General features: G+C 43.9%; 1 protein-coding gene across 1 annotated transcript in view; it reads left to right on the top strand.

Moving 5' to 3' along the window:
- The first annotated feature begins 545 nt into the window (after positions 1–545).
- Positions 546–23,079, top strand: part of LOC106584068 (adenylate cyclase type 1) — an 80,153-nt gene continuing 57,619 nt past the window's right edge. The window contains exons 1-2 of the mRNA XM_045706355.1: positions 546–2,459; positions 12,735–12,884. Coding sequence (XP_045562311.1) covers positions 1,848–2,459; positions 12,735–12,884 — 762 coding nt within the window. The 5' untranslated portion in view covers positions 546–1,847. The remainder of the gene's footprint in view (positions 2,460–12,734; positions 12,885–23,079) is intronic.

Here is a 23,079-nt window from a genome sequence, read left to right as displayed (position 1 = left end):
AAAAGATTAAGATGACACTGGACAGAGGAAAAACACAGAAGAACACAGACACTGGACAGAGGAACTCTGCCTGGAAGGCCAGCATCCCGGAGTCACCTCTTCACTGTTGAAGTTGAGACTGGTGTTTTGTGGGTACTATTTAACGAAGCTGCAAGTTGAGGACTTGTGAGGCATCTGTTTCTCAAACTAGACACTCTAATGTACTTGTCCTCTTGCTCAGTTGTGCACTGGGGCCTCCCACTCCTCTTTCTATTCTGGTTAGAGCCAGTTTGTGCTGGTCTTTGAAGGGAGTAGTACACAGCGTTGTAGAAGAAACTTCCGCTGTAACTTACAGACGTACGAGATACCAGACCCGGTCTCAGGGAAGGCTAACTCTGGAGATACCTTCAATCTCCACTGAGTTAGTTAAATCTGATTCAATTTTTTTTTTTTTTTTATCTCCAAGGCTCTCTAAAATGTGATTAATTGCCTCTAGGGCAATTTAAAAGGCTGACTGAGGACCTTTTTTTATAGAAGAATCTGTTTGTTTTCTATAATTGTGTTTTTCTCTGAGTGTATTGATGAGTATATTGATGTGCATTATTGATGCATATAGTGTATATTGATGTGTTTTTTTTATATGCATTGATGTGTATCCAGAGCTCAACTGAGAAAGAGGCCTTGGTTTCAGTGTGATTCCCTGTCATAATAAAGAATAAATAAATAAAAATAAACAAGACACTATTTCTAATCAAGATGAATAACACACACAATGCACGCAAACACACACACACACACACACACACACACACACACATACACACACACCACAGGGGGAGAGAAAGACACACACAGATGGGGAGGGAGGGAGGGAGCGAGAGAGATGTATTATCCCTTTCCTAGTATAATTAACACTGAAGGCCAGGCAGCTGATTAATATCAGAGCCATCTCCTGACTAGGGATCTTCACCACATTAAAGCGCATGTCAAAATCCACTTAACGCGAGGTGATATTCAATTCAGCCCCCAGATGCACGAGAATGGATTGATAAACACGGTAATCCTTAACACCTGCCAGACTGTTACATAATGGTGACGGTTTGTGTTATGAGGAGCTTAAGGGGGGTGAAACAAAAGGAAATTGTAGAAACCTAAGACAGATGTTGTTGCGCTTTATAAAAGTTCACGTGGCACTCACTGGTGGCGTGAGCAATTTTCACCTGCTTGTTTTGGTTTCTCAATTGATCTATCTCTCTCTCTGTCTTTGTGTACGTGTGCGTGCGCTTGTCTGTGCTTGTGTAAGGGGATGTAGAGGAAAAGCAACTCTCTTGTTTTGGAAAAGTAGAACATGTTTGTCAAATGAAAGCAGCCTATGGTTTTGACTTGACAGAATGTTCACTTTTGTCTTGGGGAGACGTGCCATGTTGTGCAGGGCAAGCTGCGCAAGCGTGATCCAGTAGAGTCCCAAAAAACAGAAACGTAAGATCCCCTCCTCCTCTCTGGTACCTCCACGTACCTCTGTCTGCCAAGCAGAGAAAGCACCGCAGGTGGTCCGCCTCCAGAGAGAAAAAAAGAGAGAGAGAATGAGGAGAGAGATAGAGTGATGGGGAGTGAGAGAGAGAGAGAGAGGCGCTCCCATAAGGCACATATGGTTCAGGCTACTTTTCTGACGACAAAAGAGTCAACGTGGAAAGCAGCGAGCGCAGATATTAAAGTCGCGGGCTCCGTTGTCACGCTACTGACAACCTCCACCTCTCCATGTCGAGCCGCTGAAATCTAGGATGCATGGGTTGTGAGCGGCTCCCATTTAATTCATAAAAGGAGAGGGACCCACCGAGAAGTCTGGGGGCGCTCGCAAAATCCGCTTTATGAATGGCCCAAACATGGGGGAAATTCCTTTTGAAATAGTCCAGACCCGGCGGAAGGAGGGTCACTGTTCGGCCACCGCCAGTACAACCATCGCGTGCGAGGACGATTTCGACAGCAACGAGCTCGAGGCACTCTTCCAAAACTACAACGTGAAGCTGGAGCAGACAGCCACTCTCAAAGCCCTCGCGGTGCTCATCGTGGCCGCCTCGTCGCTCGCGCTGATGGAGCTGCTGTCCGGTCCCCAGCTCACAGTGTCCAAGGGTTCTCACCCCGTGCACTGTGTGGTGTTCGTCTCGCTTTTCATCGTCACCAACGTCAAGTACCTGCAAGTGACGCAGCTGCAGCAGATCGCCAAGCTCGTACTGCTCTTCAGCTTCACATTCGCGATCCTCTGCTGCCCGTTCCCCCTCGCGCTTGGAGCCGCCGGCGTGGAGGCTCCTGTCACCCCGGAGCAGGGGGTGTGGCAGCTCATGCTGGTCACTCTTGTGGCGTACGTGCTGCTCCCGGTGCGGACGCTGATCGCGGTGCTGTTTGGTATGATGGTGGCCGTTTCCCACTTCATCGTCACCGTGACATCATTCACGGCCAGAAAACACAAGCTCTGGAGACCGGTAAGACATGCATCTTCGGTACTCCCGGTCAGACTCTCGTTTAGAACCTCCGGTTAGTTTTTCTGTAATTTAGAACCTGCCCTAACTAACCAGCCCTCTCACCATGATTAAGTCCCCTGGTTTCATTGTTATAGCCTATAGACTTTGTTTCAGTGTGAATAGTTAAAAAGCGCATTTCACTCCAGGTTCTGTTGAATACCAGTGTCTATTTATAGTGCTGTGTTAGAGGTTTTATGATCTTTGTATCTAAACGAAAGTAGATAATTTTAAGATTGTTCTATACTTCAATTTGGTTTTCTATAAGCTTCAATATGAGGTCCTAAACCTAGCAAGAAAGTGCATCATTGTAGCTGTGGGGATAATAGAGTCAAAATGTTTGCCTTGGGGTAAGTTGAGCCAATGGCAAGTTCAGCAAATTGATGCTAGGCATTATCACTGTACGCACACAAGTAGCAGAATGAACATAAAGAGGCATTTCAGTGGGCTTTATTTATTAATAAAAAGTGTGCTTTATTTATTAATTTGTGTGGGCTTTATTTGAAATGGTTTATTTGAAGTGGTTTTGAATAGCATGCTGACTTTAGGATAAATGTGGCAATGTGGTTTCCACGAGCATTCACCGTGTACTAGGAAAGAAAGGATAAAAAAGAAAGGATGAAATAAATTAAGAAAGGATAAATGAAAGAAAGAAAACAAATGACATAAAATAAAGAAATAAATAAAGAATAACAGAAACAGATAACAGAAAAGAAAGAAAGGTCAAACAAAAGCAAGTCTTCATACAAAATACAAATACAGTTCTTAGTATTGGGTATTGACAGGTCTGGCTTAATGCAGATACAGGTACTGAAGCCCCTGAGCCCAAGCCCGTAGGGGGCAAAAATAGCTGTGGATTAAGTTTTATCACAAGTGCATACAGGGAATTGCCAAAATAAAGGAAACAATAACAAATCCAATGAAATGTTATTTGTCACATGCTATTCGCAGAGTACGACCCTGCCTCACACAGGAAGCGGCGCAGGTCCTAATCCAGGCACTTGTCATCTCCCGTCTGGATTACTGCAACTCGCTGTTGGCTGGGCTCCCTGCCTGTGCCATTAAACCCCTACAACTCATCCAGAACGCCGCAGCCCGTCTGGTGTTCAACCTTCCCAAGTTCTCTCACGTCACCCCGCTCCTCCGCTCTCTCCACTGGCTTCCAGTTGAAGCTCGCATCCGCTACAAGACCATGGTGCTTGCCTACGGAGCCGTGAGGGGAACGGCACCTCCGTACCTTCAGGCTCTGATCAGTCCCTACACCCAAACGAGGGCACTGCGCTCATCCACCTCTGGCCTGCTGGCCCCCCTACCTCTGAGGAAGCACAGTTCCCGCTCAGCCCAGTCAAAACTGTTCGCTGCTCTGGCACCCCTATGGTGGAACAAGCTCCCTCACGACGCCAGGACAGCGGAGTCAATCACCACCTTCCGGAGACACCTGAAACCCCACCTCTTTAAGGAATACCTAGGATAGGATAAAGTAATCATTCTAACCCCCCCCCTAAAACATTTAGATGCACTATTGTAAAGTGGTTGTTCCACTGGATATCATAAGGTGAATGCACCAATTTTGTAAGTCGCTCTGGATAAGAGCGTCTGCTAAATTACTTAAATGTAAATGTAAAAATGTAAATAACAGGTGTACTTACAGGCCCTTCCCAACAATGCAGAGATAAAAACATATAAATAATAAATTAAAAAAACCACATGTAATAAATACACAGTGAGTAATGATAGTTTGGCTATATACAAGGGGTACCAGTACCGAGTCAATATGCAGGGGTATGAGGTAATTGAAGTAGATATGAACATATAGGTAGGGATAAAGTGACTAGGCAACAGGATAGATAATAAACAGTAGCAGCAGCGTATGTGATGAGTCAAAAGAGTTAGTGCAAAAAGGGTCAATGCAGATAGTTAGTTAAATAGTTAACCAATAGCTACCCAGACTATTTATCAGTTATGCAGCTTGGGGGTAGAAGCTGTTCAGGGTCCTGTTGGTTCCAAACTTGGTGTGTCGGTACCGCTTGCCGTGCGGTAGCAGAGAGAACAGTCTATGACTTGGGTGGCTGGAGTCTAAAGTGTCTAAATAGAGTGTCTTAATAGGGTGTTGAGCCGCCAGAACAGTGTAACGTCTGCTTCCAACTCACACCCCCAAACACGTACAGTTGAAGTCGGAAGTTTACATATACTTTGGTTGGAGTCATTAAAACTAATTTTTCAACCAGGATCTACTTTGTGCATGACATAAGTAATTTTTCCAGCAATTGTTTACAGACAGAATATTTCACTTATAATTCACTGTATCGCAATTCCAGTTGGTCAGAAGTTTACATACACTTAGTTGACTGTGCCTTTAAACAGCTTGGAAAATTCCAGAAAATGTCATGGCGTTAGAAGCTTCTGATAGGCTAATTGACATCATTTGAGTCAATTGGAGGTGTACTTGTGGATGTATTTCAAGGCCTACCTTCAAACTCAGTGCCTCTTTGCTTGACATCATGGGAAAATCAAAAGAATTCAGCCAAGACCTCAGAAAAGAAATTGTAGACGTCCACAAGTCTGGTTCATCCTTGGGAGCAATTTACAAACACCTGAAGGTACCACGTTCATCTGTACAAAAAATGCATAAACACCATGGGACCATGCAGCCGTCATACTGCTGAGGAAGGAGACACATTCTGTCTCCTAGAGATAGACAAACTTTGGTGTAAAAAGTGCAAATCAATCCCAGAACAACAGCAAAGGACCTTGTGAAGATGCTGGAGGAAACAGGTACACAAGTATCTATAGCCACAGTAAAACGAGTCCTATATCGACATTAAAGGACGCTCAGCAAGGAAGAAGCCACTGCTCCAAAACCGCCATAAAAATGCCAGACTATGGTTTGCAACTGCACATGGGGACAAAGATCGCCCTTTTTGGAGACATGTCCTCTGGTCTGATGAATCAAAAATATAACTGCTTGGCCATAATGACCATCGTTATGTTTGGAGGAAAAAGGGGAGGCTTGCAAGCCAAAGAACACCATCCCAACCGTGAAGCACAGGGGTGGCAGCATCATGTTGTCAGGGTGCTTTGCTGCAGGAGGAACTGGTGCACTTCACAAAATACATGGCTTCAAGAGGAAGGAACATTTTGTGGATATATTGAAGCAACATCTCAAGAAATCAGTCAGGAAGTTAAAGCTTGGTCGCAAATGAGTCTTCCAAATGGACAATGACCCCAAGCATACTTCCAAAGTTGTGGCAAAATGGCTTAAGGACAACAAAGTCAAGGTATTTTGAGTGGCCAGCACAAAGCCCTGACCTCAATCCTATGGAAGATTTGTGGGCAGAACTGAAAAAGCGTGTGCGAGCAAGGAGGCCTACAAACCTGACTCAGTTACACCGGCTCTGTCAGGAGAAATGGGCAAAGATTCACCCAACTTATTGTGGGAAGCTTGTAGAAGGATACCTGAAACGTTTGACCCAAGTTAAACAATTTAAAGGCAATGCTACCAAATACTAATTGAGTGTATGTAAACTTCTGACCCACTGGGAATGTGATGAAAGAGATAAAAGCTGAAATAAATCATTCTCTCTACTTTTATTCTGACATTTCACATTCTTAAAATAAAGTGGTGATCCTAACTGACCTAAGACAGGGAATTATTACTAGGATTAAATGTCAGGAATTGTGAAAAACTGAGTTTAAATGTATGTGTATGTAAATGTAAACTTCCTGACTTGAACTGTACAGTGCTGGTCATAAAATAAAATCTAGCTATTTCATAGAAGCAAACAATGTTCTTCCCCAAAAACATAGCAAAATGGCATAATCTGTTACAGTAGCGATAGTTAGCTTGCAAACTCTATAGCTAGGTGTCACCATCTAAAAGAACACTAATTTATAAGACAGTTTTGATTTGATAAATGGTGGTCGGACCCATCTATGTGAAGCTAGCCACAAAAAGGATTAGCCACAGTAGTGGACTTTGCTGTTTGCCTTCAAAATAAAAGTTTGGCATAATTCTACTATTTGTATTCATTTGCATCACTGTCAAGGACATTATTTTATTTTGAAGGCAAACCGCAAATTCCACAATTGTGTCTAATCCTTATTGTGGCTAGCTTCACAACACATAACCAAGTCCGGTCGAGCGTCACTAGCCAGATGAAGCTAGCTGGCTGCTTATAATGTTAGCTTTGGGAAACAGGGTTAAGTAGCTGTCTAGCTATTTATTTTCATGAACTAAAGTTCCATTTCAATAGGCGAACAACAAGTGCCAACATAGCTAATACTTACAAGGATTTCTAAATCATTGCTAAGAATAATGAAAATGAATGCAGTTTCTACTGGTCATTGTTTTCAGGCTGGTTGTATTGGTGCTAGCTAGGTACCAAGCTAAAGCTAGCTACCCCAGAAGTTGCGGTCGAACAAATAATGCTTTATTACCAACGCGGTATTGTAAACACATTGTTTGTCGCCGGTGTTTGCTTGTTTGCAGACATTTTTGTACAGCTTTGACAGTGCTACTGTATCTTTTTTGACACACAAAGACCCAAACGGTGTTCCATAGAATGTATGTCTTGAAGCTAATAGCAGTGACTCTATTGCTGTGTAATTCAGGTAGGGAAACATCTGAAAAATAACGCACTTGGTAGTGTGTACCTGTGCTCGACCAGTCGGCAAAAGCCAACATCACCCACGACAAAGAAGGGTTGATTGTCAAGGGCCATGAATTCCATTATCTTGGCTTTAATGGATTTCGCCTTTTGTGTTTTCTCGCTGAATTTTTCTTACTCTTTCAAGTGACTGCTCGACTTGTTGATTGCTTGATCCACACATCAGACATTGTGCGCTAGGTTAGGAATGCTGTGTTGAACGTGTAGCGCAAAATTTTACGTTGCGTCATTACGGCATGTACCTACGTTATATAGGTATGCATGTCAGCTTTGACATCAGTTTTGCACATCAGCGTTAAACTAGACATTGGGCCGATACCGATGTTGGCATTTTTAGCTAATATCGGCCGACTCCGTTATGTTCACCGATATATCGTGCATCCCTAGTACGGATCCGTGCGACATGGGACCATGCATTGTCATGCTGAAACATGAAGTGATGGAGGAGGATGAATGGCACGACAATAGACCTCAGGATTACGTCACGGTATTTCTGTGCTTTAAAATTGCCATCGATAAAATGCAATTGTGTTCGTTGTCCGTAGCTTATGCCTGCCCATCCTATAACCCCATCGCCACCATGGGGCACTCTGTTCACAACATTGACATCAGCAAACCGTTCACCCACACTACGCCATACAGGTGATCTGCAGTTGTGAGGCCTGTTGGACGTACTGCCAAATTCATTAAAACGACTTGGAGGCGGCTTATGGTAGACATTAACATTTAATTCTCTGGCAACAGCTCTGGTAGACATTCCTGCAGTCAGCATGCCAATTGCAAGCGCCCTCAACACTTGAGACATCTGTGGCATTGTGTTGTGTGACAAAACTTCACATTTTAGAGTGACCTTTTATTGTTCTCAGCACAAGCAATGTAAACAAATTTGTGCCATTTTTTTTTAAACTTCTGGGATCTTTTTTTTCAACTCATGAAACATGGGACCAACACTTTAAATGTTGCTTTTTTATTTTTGTTCAGTATATTTCTATGGTTGGTTGCGGCTGTATGTTTGCCTTTTGCAAATTTCAAAATACAATCACCTTTTATAAAAGCATTTCATGCAAGTCTACGTCATAGAAATGCATGCAATGTGTTCATAAAAGGCAAAGAAATCTTTCAGGCCCTGCTAAAAAATCTTCCCCATGTATGGAAATAAAATCTAAAATAACCTCTGCTCAACTGTATGCCACATTGCAAATGTTATTACGGCTTTATTATAATGTTTTCTTCAACAGTACATTTTACACACACCTGTACTGAAGTTGATATTTACAACTTTAAAAGGTCCAATGCAGCCATTTTTGTCTCAATATCAAATCATTTCTGGGCACCAATTTTGTACCTTACTGAGATTGTTTTAAATTAAAATGTACAACAATAGCTTCTTTGGAAAGGGCAACATCTCAAGCAAGAATTTTGTCTCGGAGTAGTCTGATTGGGGAAGGGAAACTACAAATTAGCTGTTGGCATAGAGCTTATGAACTATCTTTCTTATTGGTCTATTAACTAATTTACCACATGGTGATATCACCATGGAAACCCAAAACTCCATCCCACCTAAACAGGCTGAAGTATCAGGCAGTCATTTCATACAGCTCTTACACTAAAATGTCATTCTCATCATTTTCACAATTTTACATTATTTTTCCAACCTCATAGTGTGGAGATACATCTAAAACACACAAAATCCTGTTTTTGACTACACTGGCAATTTAATAATAATCATGGTTTCTATGGTAAGAATGAAACCGATCCATTCCTTGACACCTACAAACACCCTCAACCCCCTACCCACCCACCCACCCACCCACCGACCTACCTACCCAACCTCTCTCTCAATTCATTTCAATTCAATTCAAGGGGATTTATTGGCATGGGAAACATATCAGAGCAGTCAGAGCAGCTCACAGATTACTGCACCTGTACATAGCTCATCTATAATTTAGCCCAAACAACTACCTCTTCCCCTACTTTATTTATTTATTTTGCTCCTTTGCACCCCATTATTTCTATTTCTACTTTGCACTTTCTCCCGCTGCAAATCTACCATTCCAGTGTTTTACTTGCAATATTGTATGTACTTCGCCATCATGGCCTTTTTTTACCTTTACCTCCCTTATCTCACCTCATTTGCTCACATTGTATATAGACTTATTTTTCTACTGTATTATTGACTGTATGTTTGTTTTACTCCATGTGTAACTCTGTTGTTGTATGTGTCGAACTGCTTTGCTTTATCTTGGCCAGGTTGCAATTGTAAATGAGAACTTGTTTTCAACTTGCCTACCTGGTTAAACAAAGGTGAAATAAATTTAAAAAATAGATGTTAACATTGCCAAAGCAAGTGAAGTTGATAATATACAAAAGTGAAATAAACAATAAAATAAACAGGAAACATTACACTCACAGAAGTCCAAAAGAATAAAGACATAACAAATGTTATATTATGTATATATACAGTGTTGTAATGATGTGCAAATGATTAAAGTACAAAAGGGAAAATAAATAAACATAAATATGGGTTGTATTTACAACGGTGTTTGTACTTCACTGGTTGCCCTTTTCTTGTGGCAACGGGTCACAAATCTTGCTGCTGTAATGGCACACTGTGGTATTTCACCCAGTAGATATGGGAGTTTATCAAAATCGGGTTTGTTTTCAAATTCTTTGTGGATCTGTGTAATCTGAGGGAAATATGTGTCTCTAATACGGTCATAGGCAGGAGGTTAGGAAGTGCAGCTCAGTTTCCACCTCATTTTGTCGGCAGAGTGCACATAGGTCTGCCTACGGCGGCCTTTCTCAATAGCAAGGCTATGCTCACTGAGTCTGTACATATTCAAAGCTTTCCTTAAGTTTGGGTCAGTCACAGTGGTCAGGTATTTAGGTCCAAATAGCATTCTAGTTTGCTCAGTTTTTTGGTGAATTCTTTCCAATGTGTCAAGTAATTATCTTTTTGTTTTCTCATGATTTGGTTGGGTCTAATTGTGTCGCTGTCCTGGGGACCAGCTTGCTTAGGGGACTCTTCTCCAGGTTCATCTATCTGTAGGTGATGGCTTTGTTATGGAAGGTTTGGGAATCGCTTCCTTTTAGGTGATTGTAGAATTTAACAGCTATTTTTGGGATTTTGATAATGAATGGGTATCGGCCTAATTCTGCTCTGCATGCATTATTTTGTGTATTACGTTGTATACGGAGGATATTTTTGTAGAATTCTGCATGCAGAGTCTCAATTTGGTGTTTGTCCCATTTTGTGAATTATTGGTTGGTGAGCAGACCCCAGACCTCACAACCATAAAGGGCAATGGGTTCTATACCTGATTCAAGTACTTTTAGCCAGATCTTAATTGGTATGTTAAATTTGATGTTCCTTTTGATGGCATAGAATGCCCTTCTTGCCTTTTCTCTCAGGTCGTTCACAGCTTTGTAGAAGTTATCTGCGGCGCTGATGTTTAGGCCAAGGTATGTATAGTTGTTTGTGTGCTCTAGAGCAACGGTGTCTAGATGGAATTTGTATTTGTGGTCCTGGAGACTGGACCTTTTCTTGGAACACCATTATTTTGGTCTTACTGAGATTTACTGTCAGGGCCCAGGTCTGGCAGAATCTGTGCAGAATATCTAGGTGCTGCTGTAGGCCCTCCTTGGTTGGTGACAGTAGCACCAGATCATCAGCAAACAGTAAACATTTGACTTCAGATTCTAGTATGGTGAGGCTGGGTGCTGCAGAATGTTCTAGTGCCCTCCCCAATTCGTTGATATATATTTTGAAGAGGGTGGGGTTTAAGCTGCATCCCTGTCTCACGCCACGGCCCTGTGGGAAGAAATGTGTGTGTTTTTTCATGCCAAATTGAGTCGAAGGCTTTTTTGAAATCAACAAAGTATGAGAAGACTTTGCCTTTGTTATGGATTGTTTGTTTGTCAATTAGGGTGTGCAGGTTGAATATGTGGTCTGTCGTACGATAATTTGGTAAAAAGCCAATTTGAGATTTGCCCTGTACATTGTTTTCACTGAGGAAATGTACGAGTCTGCTGTTAATGATAATGCAGAGGATTTTCCCAAGGTTGCTGTTGACGCATATCCCACAGTAGTTATTGAGTTCAAATTTGTCTCCACTTTTGTGGATTGGGGTGATCAGTCCTTGGTTCCAAATAATGGGGAAGATACCAGAGCTAAGGATGATGTTAAAGAGTTTTAGTATAGCCAATTGGAATTTGTTGTCTGTATATTTCATCATTTCATTGAGGATACCATCAACACCACAGGCCTTTTTTGGTTGGAGGGTTTTTATTTTGTCCTGTAGTTCATTCAAGGTAATTGGAGAATCTAGTGGGTTCTGGTAGTCTTTAAAAGTTTATTCTAAGATGTGTATTTGATCATGTATATGTTTTTGCTGTTTGTTCTTTGTTATAGAGCCAAAAAGATTGGAGAAGTGGTTTACCCATACATCTCCATTTTGGATAGATAATTCTTCGTATTGTTGTTTGTTTAGTGTTTTACAATTTTCCCAGAAGTGGTTAGAGTCTAGGGATTCTTCAATTACATTGAGCTGATTTCTGATGTGCTGTTCCTTCTTTTTCCATAGTGTATTTCTGTATTGTTTTAGTGATTCACCATAGTGAAGGCACATACTCAGGTTTTCTGGGTCTCTATGCTTTTGGTTGGACAGGTTTCTCAATTTCTTTCTTAGGTTTTTGCATTCTTCATCAAACCATTTGTCATTGTTGTTCATTTTCTTCTGATTTCTGTTTGAATTGTTTATATTTTTTGATAGGGAAGCTGAGGCAAATACATTGTTAAGATTTTCTACTGCCAAGTAACTTCACTGTTACAGTGGAATGTTTTGTCCAGGAAGTTGTCTAAAATCAAATCAAATGTATTTATAAAGCCCTTCTTTGATATCTCAAAGTTCTGTACAGAAACCCAGTCTAAAACCCCAAACAGCAAGCAATGCAGGTGTAGAAACAGGGATTGAATTTGTTGTTGCCTAATTGTTTTTTGGTAGGTTTCCACACTACATTCCTTCCATCTATAGCATTTCTTAATATTACTCAGTTCCTTTGGCTTTGATGCCTCATGATTGAGTATTGCACTGTTCAAGTAGACTGTGATTTTGCTGTGATCTGATATGGGTGTCAGTGGGCTGACTGTGAACGCTCTGAGAGACTCTGGGTTGAGGTCAGTGATAACGTAGTCTACAGTACTACTGCCAAGAGATGAGCAATAGGTGTACCTACCATAGGAGTCCCACTGGAAGCCTACCATTGACTATGTACATACCCATCGTGCGATAGAGCTGCAGGAATTGTGACCTGTTTTTGTTATCATAGTTGTGCCTAGGGGGGCATATGGGGGAGGGAATGCTGTCACCTCCAGGCAGGTGTTTGTCCCTCTGTGTGCTGGAATTTAGGTTGCCACAGACTAGTACATGTCTGTGTCTCTCTCTCTCTGTGTCTCTCTCGCTCTCTGTCTCTCTCTCTCTCTGTCTCTCTCTCTCTCTCCCTCCCACCATACACACACACATACATACCACTGACTGTGTACATGTCTGTTTGTGCTCTGTGTGATTTGCAGATGGTGGCCAACACGGTGCTGTTCACCATTGTCAACCTGTCTGGAGTGTTTGTCAGGGTGCTGACTGAGCGTGCTCAGAGGAAGGTCTTCCTACAGGCTAGGAGCTGCATAGAGGATAGGCTACGACTGGAGGACGAGAATGAGAAACAGGTGAGAGCGACACAAACATGCTCACACACAGGCAGGCACACAAGCATGCACGTACTCACACACACACACACACACACAAAGGTACATATAAACATATAACATCTCAGACATATATACAAACATACTGTAGGGTACATGTATGTACACATTTTTAAGCAGATGTATTTTCTTGCAACACACCTTGTGCAAAGACCTTGATATGTTTCAGCGTGAGTTTCTAAAGGTTGCAGGTACCAATGTAGCTTTTGTAACAACATAACTATGACATTAGCTATATTGTATTTACGTCGCCACCATGACCTTTTTTGCCTTTACCTCCCTTATCTCACCTCATTTGCTCACTTTGTAGATAGACTTATTTTTCTACTATATTATTGACTGTATGTTTGTTTTACTCCATGTGTAACTCTGTGTTGTTGTATGTGTCAAACTGCTTTGCTTTATCTTGGCCAGGTCCCAATTGTAAATGAGAACTTGTTCTCAACTTGCCTACCTGGTTAAATAAAGGTGAAATAAATTAATAAATAAGGAAATAAAAATTACCATAGTGCACACGCCACACCACACACCCTACCCTCTCCACACACACCTTTAACACACAGCAACAGAACATTACACACACCCTTCCCCTCCCCCTCAGCCCACCTACACCAGGCGCTTATAAGAAAAAATCATTATCTTAATGCCCACATTATACACACACACACACACACACACACACACACACACACACACACACACACACACACACACACACACACACACACACACACACACACACACACACACACACACACACACACCTGTGCTTTGTAGATTAGTTTATGTTGTTTTCCTGTCCTGCAGTTGCAGGCTGAGCTCTGACAGGTCATTATTACACAGGCAGATTGCTTTCATGGCCTCCCCGCGCTACCCACTAAAGGTCAACAGTTTGTCTGTGTACTTAATGTATACAGCACCCTGATTGGCATCTGGAAACAGCACATTGCCAAGATGTGAAAGGCCACCTAACCAGTCTGCCATTTGGCTCATAATAACCTAACCAGTCCATCCCAGTGCTTTAATATAATCAGGTTTTTAAAATAGTGTCTGCAATTTAATAGTTGGTTTTGTTAAGTAAACAGAGTAAAACTCACAGACGACTAGTAAAGCTCAAACCAAGTTTATTCCCCCACTGGCTCACACAGCTGCATAAGACCAAGACATATTTATACAAGTACTGGTATTTAAACCTTCCTCCTATGCTGAGTCTCTCCCTTACACATCTGGACAGCCAATACATCTCTGTTGCTAGACAGGACTTTAGTGATGCCTGTTCTTTCTCACTTCATCTGACCTGACCTTGGCCCAAATTTCTCACTCCTCCCCAACTCACCACTGTCCTACCTTATCTGTTGACTGAAACCAGACTGTGGCCCTTCTCCTTTCCATAGGATACCTGATGTTTAACAATAACATGTTCTGACAGAATGTAAACGTTCTGCATTCCCAGCTCTCCCTCAGTAACATGAATAAGGATATTTAATATTTCAAGTTTAAAGTCAGAACCCATCAGTTTTATCCACAACAGCTCAGAGACAATGATGACTGTTATTTATTTAATCCACTAACTATGTTTAATTGTTACCCGATTAAATTAATCATGTAACGATTAACTCATTAGGATTTGGGACACCATGGAAGAAGTTGTTTAAAGAGTTACCATCTCTAGAATTAAACTCTACAAGGTATATATCTATTGCATCGATGCACAGTCATCTTATTAATCATTACCTCTTATCATATCCTCATTCTGACCAGTCGTAACCTAATTGGATCTGCTAAAACCCCAGCGTTTGCTCATTATTCAGTACTACACAAACTGGTTTAATTATTTATTTACTAGCTAACTAAATAATAAGACAGAATACACACACACACACACACACACACACACTTACTACATGAGACAAAGGTCCCTAGTGGACTGACAAAATATGGCGGTTTATACACAACAAATGAAGAGTGGTGGGGAAAAGAGAGAGAGAGAGAGAGAGAGATAAAAGGACACTTATTGTGGACACATTCTATAACTATTCTCCCATTAATCGTTCGTCTTTTATCTCTGTCGGAACCAAGCCTGCTTGGAAAGGGTTTAGTTGGGCCTTTCTGCAGCCCACTTGTACATGCTCTGATTGTCCACCAGAGGTCAACATGTCCTTCTTCTTAGTTGTCTGGTCTCCCTGGGGTGTTTCCTCAGAACAGCTACTTAGCTGTACCAGTGATTGTCTGAGAGGGGAGTTCTCGTCGCCCCCCCCCCCCATGCTGGTATTCAAAGTTCCAAACCACTTTACACGCACAGCTGCAGACTGGCAATCTCCTGGTCTGGTAGGTGAGGTTATCTTCTTCACCTCGTGTTGAGGTTCAAAGTTTCAACCATTTCAAACGTGTAGCTCTCAGCCTCACGTTTCCTGGTCTGATGTTAATTTCTCTTCCAAGCCTTTATGCACTCAGCATAAAAGGGGCGTTCTATCATCTTGACACGATATCTGAGCTCCCTTGGGGCGTGGCTACTTACTGGTGCAAAGTATCATCAAAACTAGGTTCTCGTTAGAAAACTAAAATCACATTACTATCTTTAACAAAAATACTTTCAGAATTGTTCATGTCTCACGCACAACATATATGATGAAAACCTGACATATACAGTGTGTATACTTTTCAAGTTACAGTATTTTCGTTATACCATTTTTATTTAAAAACATTATGACATCACAAAATAGACATTAGTTTTCCATAGACCATCTCTCATCATTCCCCATGTTCTGATGTTAGGAATATTCTTCCGGTGTTCACTTTTTGGACTTTACAGTTTTGGGTTGGCAAAAGTATTTGGAGACAAAGGGACATTCCTTTAGCTGATAGTAAAGGGTAAAAGAGAGTATTCCTCTCTTGTAATTTACGACCTAGTGTGAATGGTCGACCATCCAGCAGCCCTCCCCCTCTCCTCTCTGTGGGAGAGAGAGAGAGGCCTGGTTACTGTCACAATCCCACCGTCTGATCTGACCGATTCTGATCCTCACAGGACAGTCATGACACTAAATTATTCCAGAGGGAGAATATAACCCATAAAGCCTTTTTTTGGGGGGGGGGGGGGTTTACTACTATAGCCCATAGAAACACATTGAATAACACATTCATAAATGGAAACAAAGACAATCAAAAAATGTATCATAAGAATAAGGTTTTGAAGTGTCTGTCGTTTTCGTTAGAAAAACGATTTTTGGAATGTCTCCTGGTCTAACAAACAGCGCTGTAGCGCTGCCACTTTCCACCGCAGTTGCGGAAGGCCGAAATAGGCGGATGTGGTGGATTGAGACTATTACTATTTCATGATTGCCTAGTCACTTTTACCCCTAACCACATGTACTCATATTACCTCAATTACCTCAACTACACTCTTAGAAAAAAAGGGTAGGGGTTAGGGTTAGAACCATACAGGGTTCTTCAGTTTATCCCCATAAGGGAACCCTTTTTGGTGCTAGAACCCTCTATGTAGGGTTTTTCAAAGAACCCCCTGTATATAGTTCTACCTAGAACCCTCTATGACAGGTTGTACCAAGAACCATTCTTTCATCCAAGGATTCTTCCTAGAACCCTCTGTGAATGGTTCCACCAGCCTTATTAGCCTTTAAAATTAAATTATTTATGACAACATAATATATAATTATACCCTAACACAGTGGTGTTAGGATTCTCCTGGTTTATAGGCCACACCAGGCCTGCAAATCACAATGTTGGCTTGCAAAGTGATGTGTAATTCCTATTGGAATCCAGCCAGAGTTAGGATATCTAAAACATAGAATTGTTAATCACCTGCAACTTCAATTCAGGATGACTACTAGAATAGAGACGATTTATATACCAAGGACCAAGTCAATGTGTGGGGGTACGAGGTACACTCTTAGAATAAAGGGTTACACAAGGGTTCTTTGTAAGGCAAAGGGTTCTACCTAGAACCTTTAACATCCTAAATATGTTTTTGGAAGCAAGGGTTCTTTGATCATTCTTTGGAAGGCAAGAAAGATTCTTTGGAAGGCAAGAAGGGTTCTACATAGAACCATCCCAGCATGCTCTATTGCAGGGAGATTTTCAGAATTGTTTGTTTTACTGTAATATGTGTTTTTGCATGTACATTGCTTGGTTGATTCATTTTATGCTACACAAAGATAAATAACATACAACATTTCTACACCAATTCAATCTGTTAGTAATTGGATTTATTGCACCCATTACTGAGATGGTTGTTCCAGTTAAGATGATTGAGGTAGTCTCTCTCTCTTTTTATAGTTTTTATTATGTTACAATTTCCACATTTTTATTTAGCAAATATTTCTCTTACTTTTTAACTGTTGGGAATGGGCTTGTAAGTAAGCATTTCACTGTAAACTCTACACCTGTTGTATTAGGCGCATGTGACCAATACAATTTGATTCGATTTTTTAAACAGACAAATTTTGTTGGGGATTTTTTATTATGTTAGCCTGGTGGGTCCAATTTGTTTGTGCTTTAGCTACTTTAACAACAGCAACTACAATAACAACAACAACAAAGCAATTCTACTCTGAGAAGCTTTGTGAATATGGGCCCTGTCTACTGAGAGGACTGAATGCAGAGTATAAAGAGGAATATTGTACAGCTGAGAGAGAGAAGTAGGTCTTTGTTGCTTCGTGCCCTTAATAAGACCAGTGGTGTTGAGCTCATGGGGGTTGATAACCTTATCTGGACAGGACCCTTCATCTCAATTTCCGCATAAAATGACATACCCAAATCTAACTGCCTGTAGCACCAGGACCTGAAGCAAGGATATGCATATTCTTGATACTATTTGAACAGAAACACTTTGAAGTTTGTGGAGATGTGAAATTCATTTAGGACAATACAAACACAATAGATCTTGTAAAAGATCAAACAAACCAAAAAATATGCGTTTTCAATTTTTATTGTTGTTGCGTCATCTTTGAAATGCAAAAGAAAGGCCATACATTGATATAGGAAGCTGGAGAGAATGTAGATGTTGTCCACAACAGGGCAACATGTGTGTGCGAAGTTTCAGACTGATACATTCAGGAATTAGAGAGCTACATAATATTTAGTGTGAAGTCTCCAAGGTGTCCCTTACGAGTTTGCCCAAATGTAACCCAAATGGCTGAATTGGTCAATTGAAACATTTACAAGTACATAAATTGCATTCGGAAAATATTCAGACCCCTTGACTCTTACCACATTTTAAGTTACAACCTTATTCTAAAATGTACATCAATCTACACATAATACCCCATAATGACAAAGCAAAAACAGGTTTTTAGAAATTTTAGCAAATGTATAAAACCCCCCCAGAAATATCACATTTATATAATTATTCAGACCCTTTATCAGTACTTTGTTGAAGCACCTTTGGCAGTGATTACAACCTCAAGTCTTCTTGGGTATGACGCTACAAGCTTGGCACACCTGTATTTGGGGAGTATCTCCCATTCTTCTCTGCAGATCCTCTCAAGCTCTTTCAGGTTTGATGGGGAGCGTCGCTCCACAGCTATTCTCAGGTCTCTCCAGAGATGTTCGATCGGGTTACAGTCCGGGCTCTGGCTGGGCCACTTAAGGACATTCAGAGACTTGTCCTGAAGCCACTCCTGCATTGTCTTGGCTGTGTGCTTAGGGTCGTTTTCCTGTTGGAAGGTGAACCTTTGCCCCAGTCTGAGGTCCTGAGCCCTCTGGAGCAGGTTTTCATCAAGGATCTCTCTGTACTTTGCTCCAATAAATCAATCAATCAAATGTATTTATAAAACCCTTTTTACATCAGCTGATGTCACAAAGTGCTGCACAGAAACCCAGCCTAAAACCCCAAACAACAAGCAATGCAGATGTAGAAGCACGGTGGCTAGGAAAAACTCCCTAGAAAGGCCAGAACCTAGGAAGAAACCTAGAGAGGAACCAGGCTCTGAGGGGTGGCCAGTTCTCTTCTGGCTGTGCCGGGTGGAGATTATAACAGAACATGGCCAAGATGTTCAAACATTCATAGATGACCAGCAGGGTCAGATAATAATAATCACAGTGGTTGTAGAGGGTGCAACAGGTCAGCACCTCAGGAGTAAATGTCAGTTGGCTTTTCATAGCCAATCATTCAGAGTTAGAGACAGCAGGTGCGGTAGAGAGAGAGAGAGTTCCAAACTAGAGGTCGACCGATTAATTGGAATGGCCGATTAATTGGGGCCGATTTCAAGTTTTCATAACAATCGGCAATCGGTATTTTTGGCCACCGATTTGGCGATTATTATTTTTTTTTAATATAAATATTTTTTAAATAGGCAAGTCAGTTAAGAACACATTCTTATTTTCAATGACGGCCTAGGAACGGTGGGTTAACTGCCTTGTTCAGGGGCAGAACGACAGATTTCTACCTTGTCAGCTTGGGGATGCAACCTTACGGTTAACTAGTCCAACGCTCTAACCACCTGCTTTACATTGCACTCCACGAGGAGCCTGCCTGTTACGTGAATGCAGTAAGAAGCCAAGGTAAGTTGCTAGCTAGCATTAAACTTATCTTATAAAAACAATCAATCAATCATAATCACTAGTTAACTACACATGGTTGATGATATTACTAGTTTATCTAGCCTGTCCTGTGTTGCATATAATTGATGCGGTGCGCATTCGCGAAAAAGGTCTGTCGTTGCTCCAACTTGTACCTAACCATAAACATCAATGTCTTTCTTAAAATCAATACACAAGTTGTCACAGTATCTAACGAAGGTGGCGCCCCCCACCTCGGTCGGGCGGCGCTCGGCGGTCGTCGTCGCCGGCCTATTAGCTGCCACCGATCGTTGTTTCTGTGTCTTTTGGTTTTGTCTGTCTATCCCGCACCTGTTTTGTGTTTGTCATTAGTGGGGGGTTATTTAGTGTGTATTTTCAGTTGGGGTTCTCGTGCGGGATTGTTTATTGTCCACTCAGGACAGTTGCGAGTGTAAGCTGTTCTTTCGCTGTTATTGTCCATTATATTGCCGGGCTGCGCCCCGTGCGCTTTTTTTCAGTGCGCTTATTTTGGGAATGTGTTTTCCCCTGGCGGACTTCGCCACGCGCCCTGTGCCCTACGGCTATTGCGTTTGCAATTATTATTATTAAAACACAGTTGCTCTGGCCCTCTGTCTCCTGCTCCTGATTCCACTTCTCCACTGGTCCTAGACAGCCGTGACAGAATCCCGTACCACTATGGAGTCAGCAGGAGCAGAAGCGCCGTCCATGGCTGAGCAGGTCTCTCAACACGCCAGCCTCCTCCACCGCCTAGGCTCGGCCATGGACCAGGTGTTGGCCCGGTTGGAGAACTGGGAGAGAGGTGCTTCCCCAGCTGGACCAGCTCCGGTCCCTCACCCTGCGCCCCTACACACACCCCCTGAAGCGGGCGCCGGCGGTATCCGGATTGCTCCTCCCCGGGAGTTCGATGGGATGGCCGGTGGGTGCAAGGGGTTCTTGCTCCAATTGGAACTATACCTGGCGACCGTCCGCCCCCCCCCCCCGACGAAGAGAGGGTGAGCGTCCTCGTCTCGTGTCTCACGGGTCGAGCCCTGGAATGGGCCAATGCGGTCTGGGATGGCCCAGACTCGGCTCGGGGCGACTACCCTGAGTTCACCCGCCGCTTCCGGGCGGTTTTCGATCATCCCCCGGAGGGCAGGGCGGCGGGTGAGCGGCTATTCCATTTGAGACAGGAGACGAGGAGCGCTCAGGATTTCGCCCTGGAATTCTGGACTCTCGCCGCTGGATCGGGGTGGAACGAGCGGGCCTATAGACCACTATAGGTGTAGCCTTCGCGAGGACGTCCGCCGGGAGCTGGACTGTAGGGACAACGCCTCCACCCTAGACCAACTGGTGGATTTGTCCATTAGACTGGACAACCTGCTGGCTTCCCGGGGACGTTCCAGTCGGGGCCTGTTCGTTCTGCCTCCCAGTCCTCCCGCTCCACAGCCCATGGAGATAGGGGGGCTGCGTCGAGGAGGACCGGAGGGGGGGGTCTCTCCTGCACCCGCTGTGGGCGCAGAGGACACACTGTGGACCGGTGCTGGAGAGGTCCCCCCCGGGAGTTCGGAGGGCAGGCAGAGCACTACTTCGACCCCCCAGGTGAGTCCGCACCAGCCACACCCAGAGCCCCCTGTCGACCACATGTACACCTCCGTTTGTTTTCCTGATTTTTCCCCTCACTTCCAGTATAAGGCACTAGTTGATTCAGGTGCAGCTGGGAGTTTTATGGACCGTGGGTTAGCGAAGAGGTTAGGGATTCCCCTGGTTCAGCTGGACCACCCCTTCCCCGTGCACGCCCTAGATAGTCGACCGCTAGGGTCAGGCCAAGTAGGGGAGGTCACAGTGCCACTGGTTATGCAGACGTGGGGGGGTCATGAGGAGCGTATCAGCCTGTTCCTCATTGACTCCCCAGCGTTTCCGGTGGTACTGGGAATCCCCTGGCTAGCCACGCACAACCCTCAGATTTTGTGGAGGCAGAGGGCTCTTACGGGGTGGTCGAGGGAGTGCTCAGGTAGGTGCATAGGAGTTTCCATCGGTGCGACTACGGTGGAGAGTCCAGACCAAGTCTCCACCGTGCACATTCCCTCAGAGTATGCCGATTTGGCTATCGCCTTCAGTAAGACGAAGGCGACTCTATTACCCCCCCATCGACGAGGGGATTGTGCGATAAACCTCCAGGCCGACGCGGTTCTTCCTAGGAGTCACGTGTATCCTCTGTCTCAGGAGGAGACAGTGGCTATGGATACATTCGTCACAGAGTCCTTGAGACAGGGATACATTCGGCCATCTAAGTCCCCCGTCTCCTCAAGCTTTTTTTTCGTGAAGAAGAAGGAGGGAGGTCTGCGCCCGTGCATTGACTATAGAGGTCTAAATGCTATCACAGTGGGTTTCAGTTACCCGCTACCTCTCATTGCTACGGCAGTGGAGTCATTTCACGGGGCGCCCTTCTTCATGAAATTAGATCTCAGGAGCGCGTATAACCTGGTGCGTATCCGAGATGGAGACGAGTGGAAAACCGCATTTAGTACCACATCGGGCCATTATGAGTACCTCGTCATGCCGTATGGGTTAAAGAACGCTCCCGCTGTCTTCCAATCCTTTGTGGACGAGGTCCTTCGGGACATGCTCGGGCAGGGTGTGGTGGTGTACATCGATGACATCCTGATTTGCTCCGCCACACGCGCCGAGCATGTGTCCCTGGTGCGTAAAGTGCTTGGGCGGCTGCTGGAGCATAACCTATACGTCAAGGCTGAGAAATGTGAGTTCTCCAAACGAGCCGTCTCATTTCTAGGATATCGCATTTCCACCTCGGGGGTGGAGGTGGAGTGTGACCGCGTGACGGCTGTGCGTAATTGGCCAACCCCAACCACTGTGAAGGAGGTGCAGCGGTTCTTGGGGTTCGCTAATTATTATCGGAGGTTTATCCGGGGTTTTGGCCAGGTGGCGGCTCCCATTACCTCACTGATGAAGGGGGGGCCGGTGCGGCTACGATGGTCAGCAGAGGCGGACAGAGCCTTCCATCGTCTGAAGGTTCTGTTTACCAACGCACCCGTCCTGGCGCAACCGGACCCCTCTTTGCCATTCATAGTGGAGGTGGACGCGTCCGAGGCTGGGGTAGGAGCTGTGCTATCGCAGCGCTCGGGCGTTCCTCCGAAGCTCCGCCCATGTGCCTTCTTTTCTAAGAAGCTGAGCCCGGCGGAGCGCAACTATGATGTGGGGGACCGGGAGCTGTTAGCCGTGGTCAGGGCTTTGACGGTGTGGAGACATTGGCTTGAGGGGGCACGTCACCCTTTTCTCATCTGGACCGACCACCGTAACCTGGAGTATATTCGGGCAGCGAGGAGGCTTAATCCTCGTCAGGAAAGGTGGGCCATGTTTTTTACGAGGTTTCACTTTACCCTCTCGTACATTCCAGGTTCCCGGAACCGGAAGGCTGACGCACTGTCGCGTTTCTACGACACCGAGGAGCGGACCATCGATCCTACTCCCATACTTCCCGCCCCCTGTCTGGTGGCACCGGTGGTATGGGAGGTGGATGCGGACATCGAGCGGGCGGGTCGGTCAGAACCCACTCCACCGCAGTGTCCCGTGGGCCTGAAATACGTTCCGCTTGGTGTTCGCGATCGCCTGATCCGATGGTCCC

Source organism: Salmo salar, chromosome ssa23 (genome assembly GCF_905237065.1).
Source record: "Salmo salar chromosome ssa23, Ssal_v3.1, whole genome shotgun sequence".
NCBI classification, from domain to species: Eukaryota; Metazoa; Chordata; class Actinopteri; order Salmoniformes; family Salmonidae; genus Salmo; species Salmo salar.
This window is presented reverse-complemented; position numbering and strand designations above follow the sequence as displayed.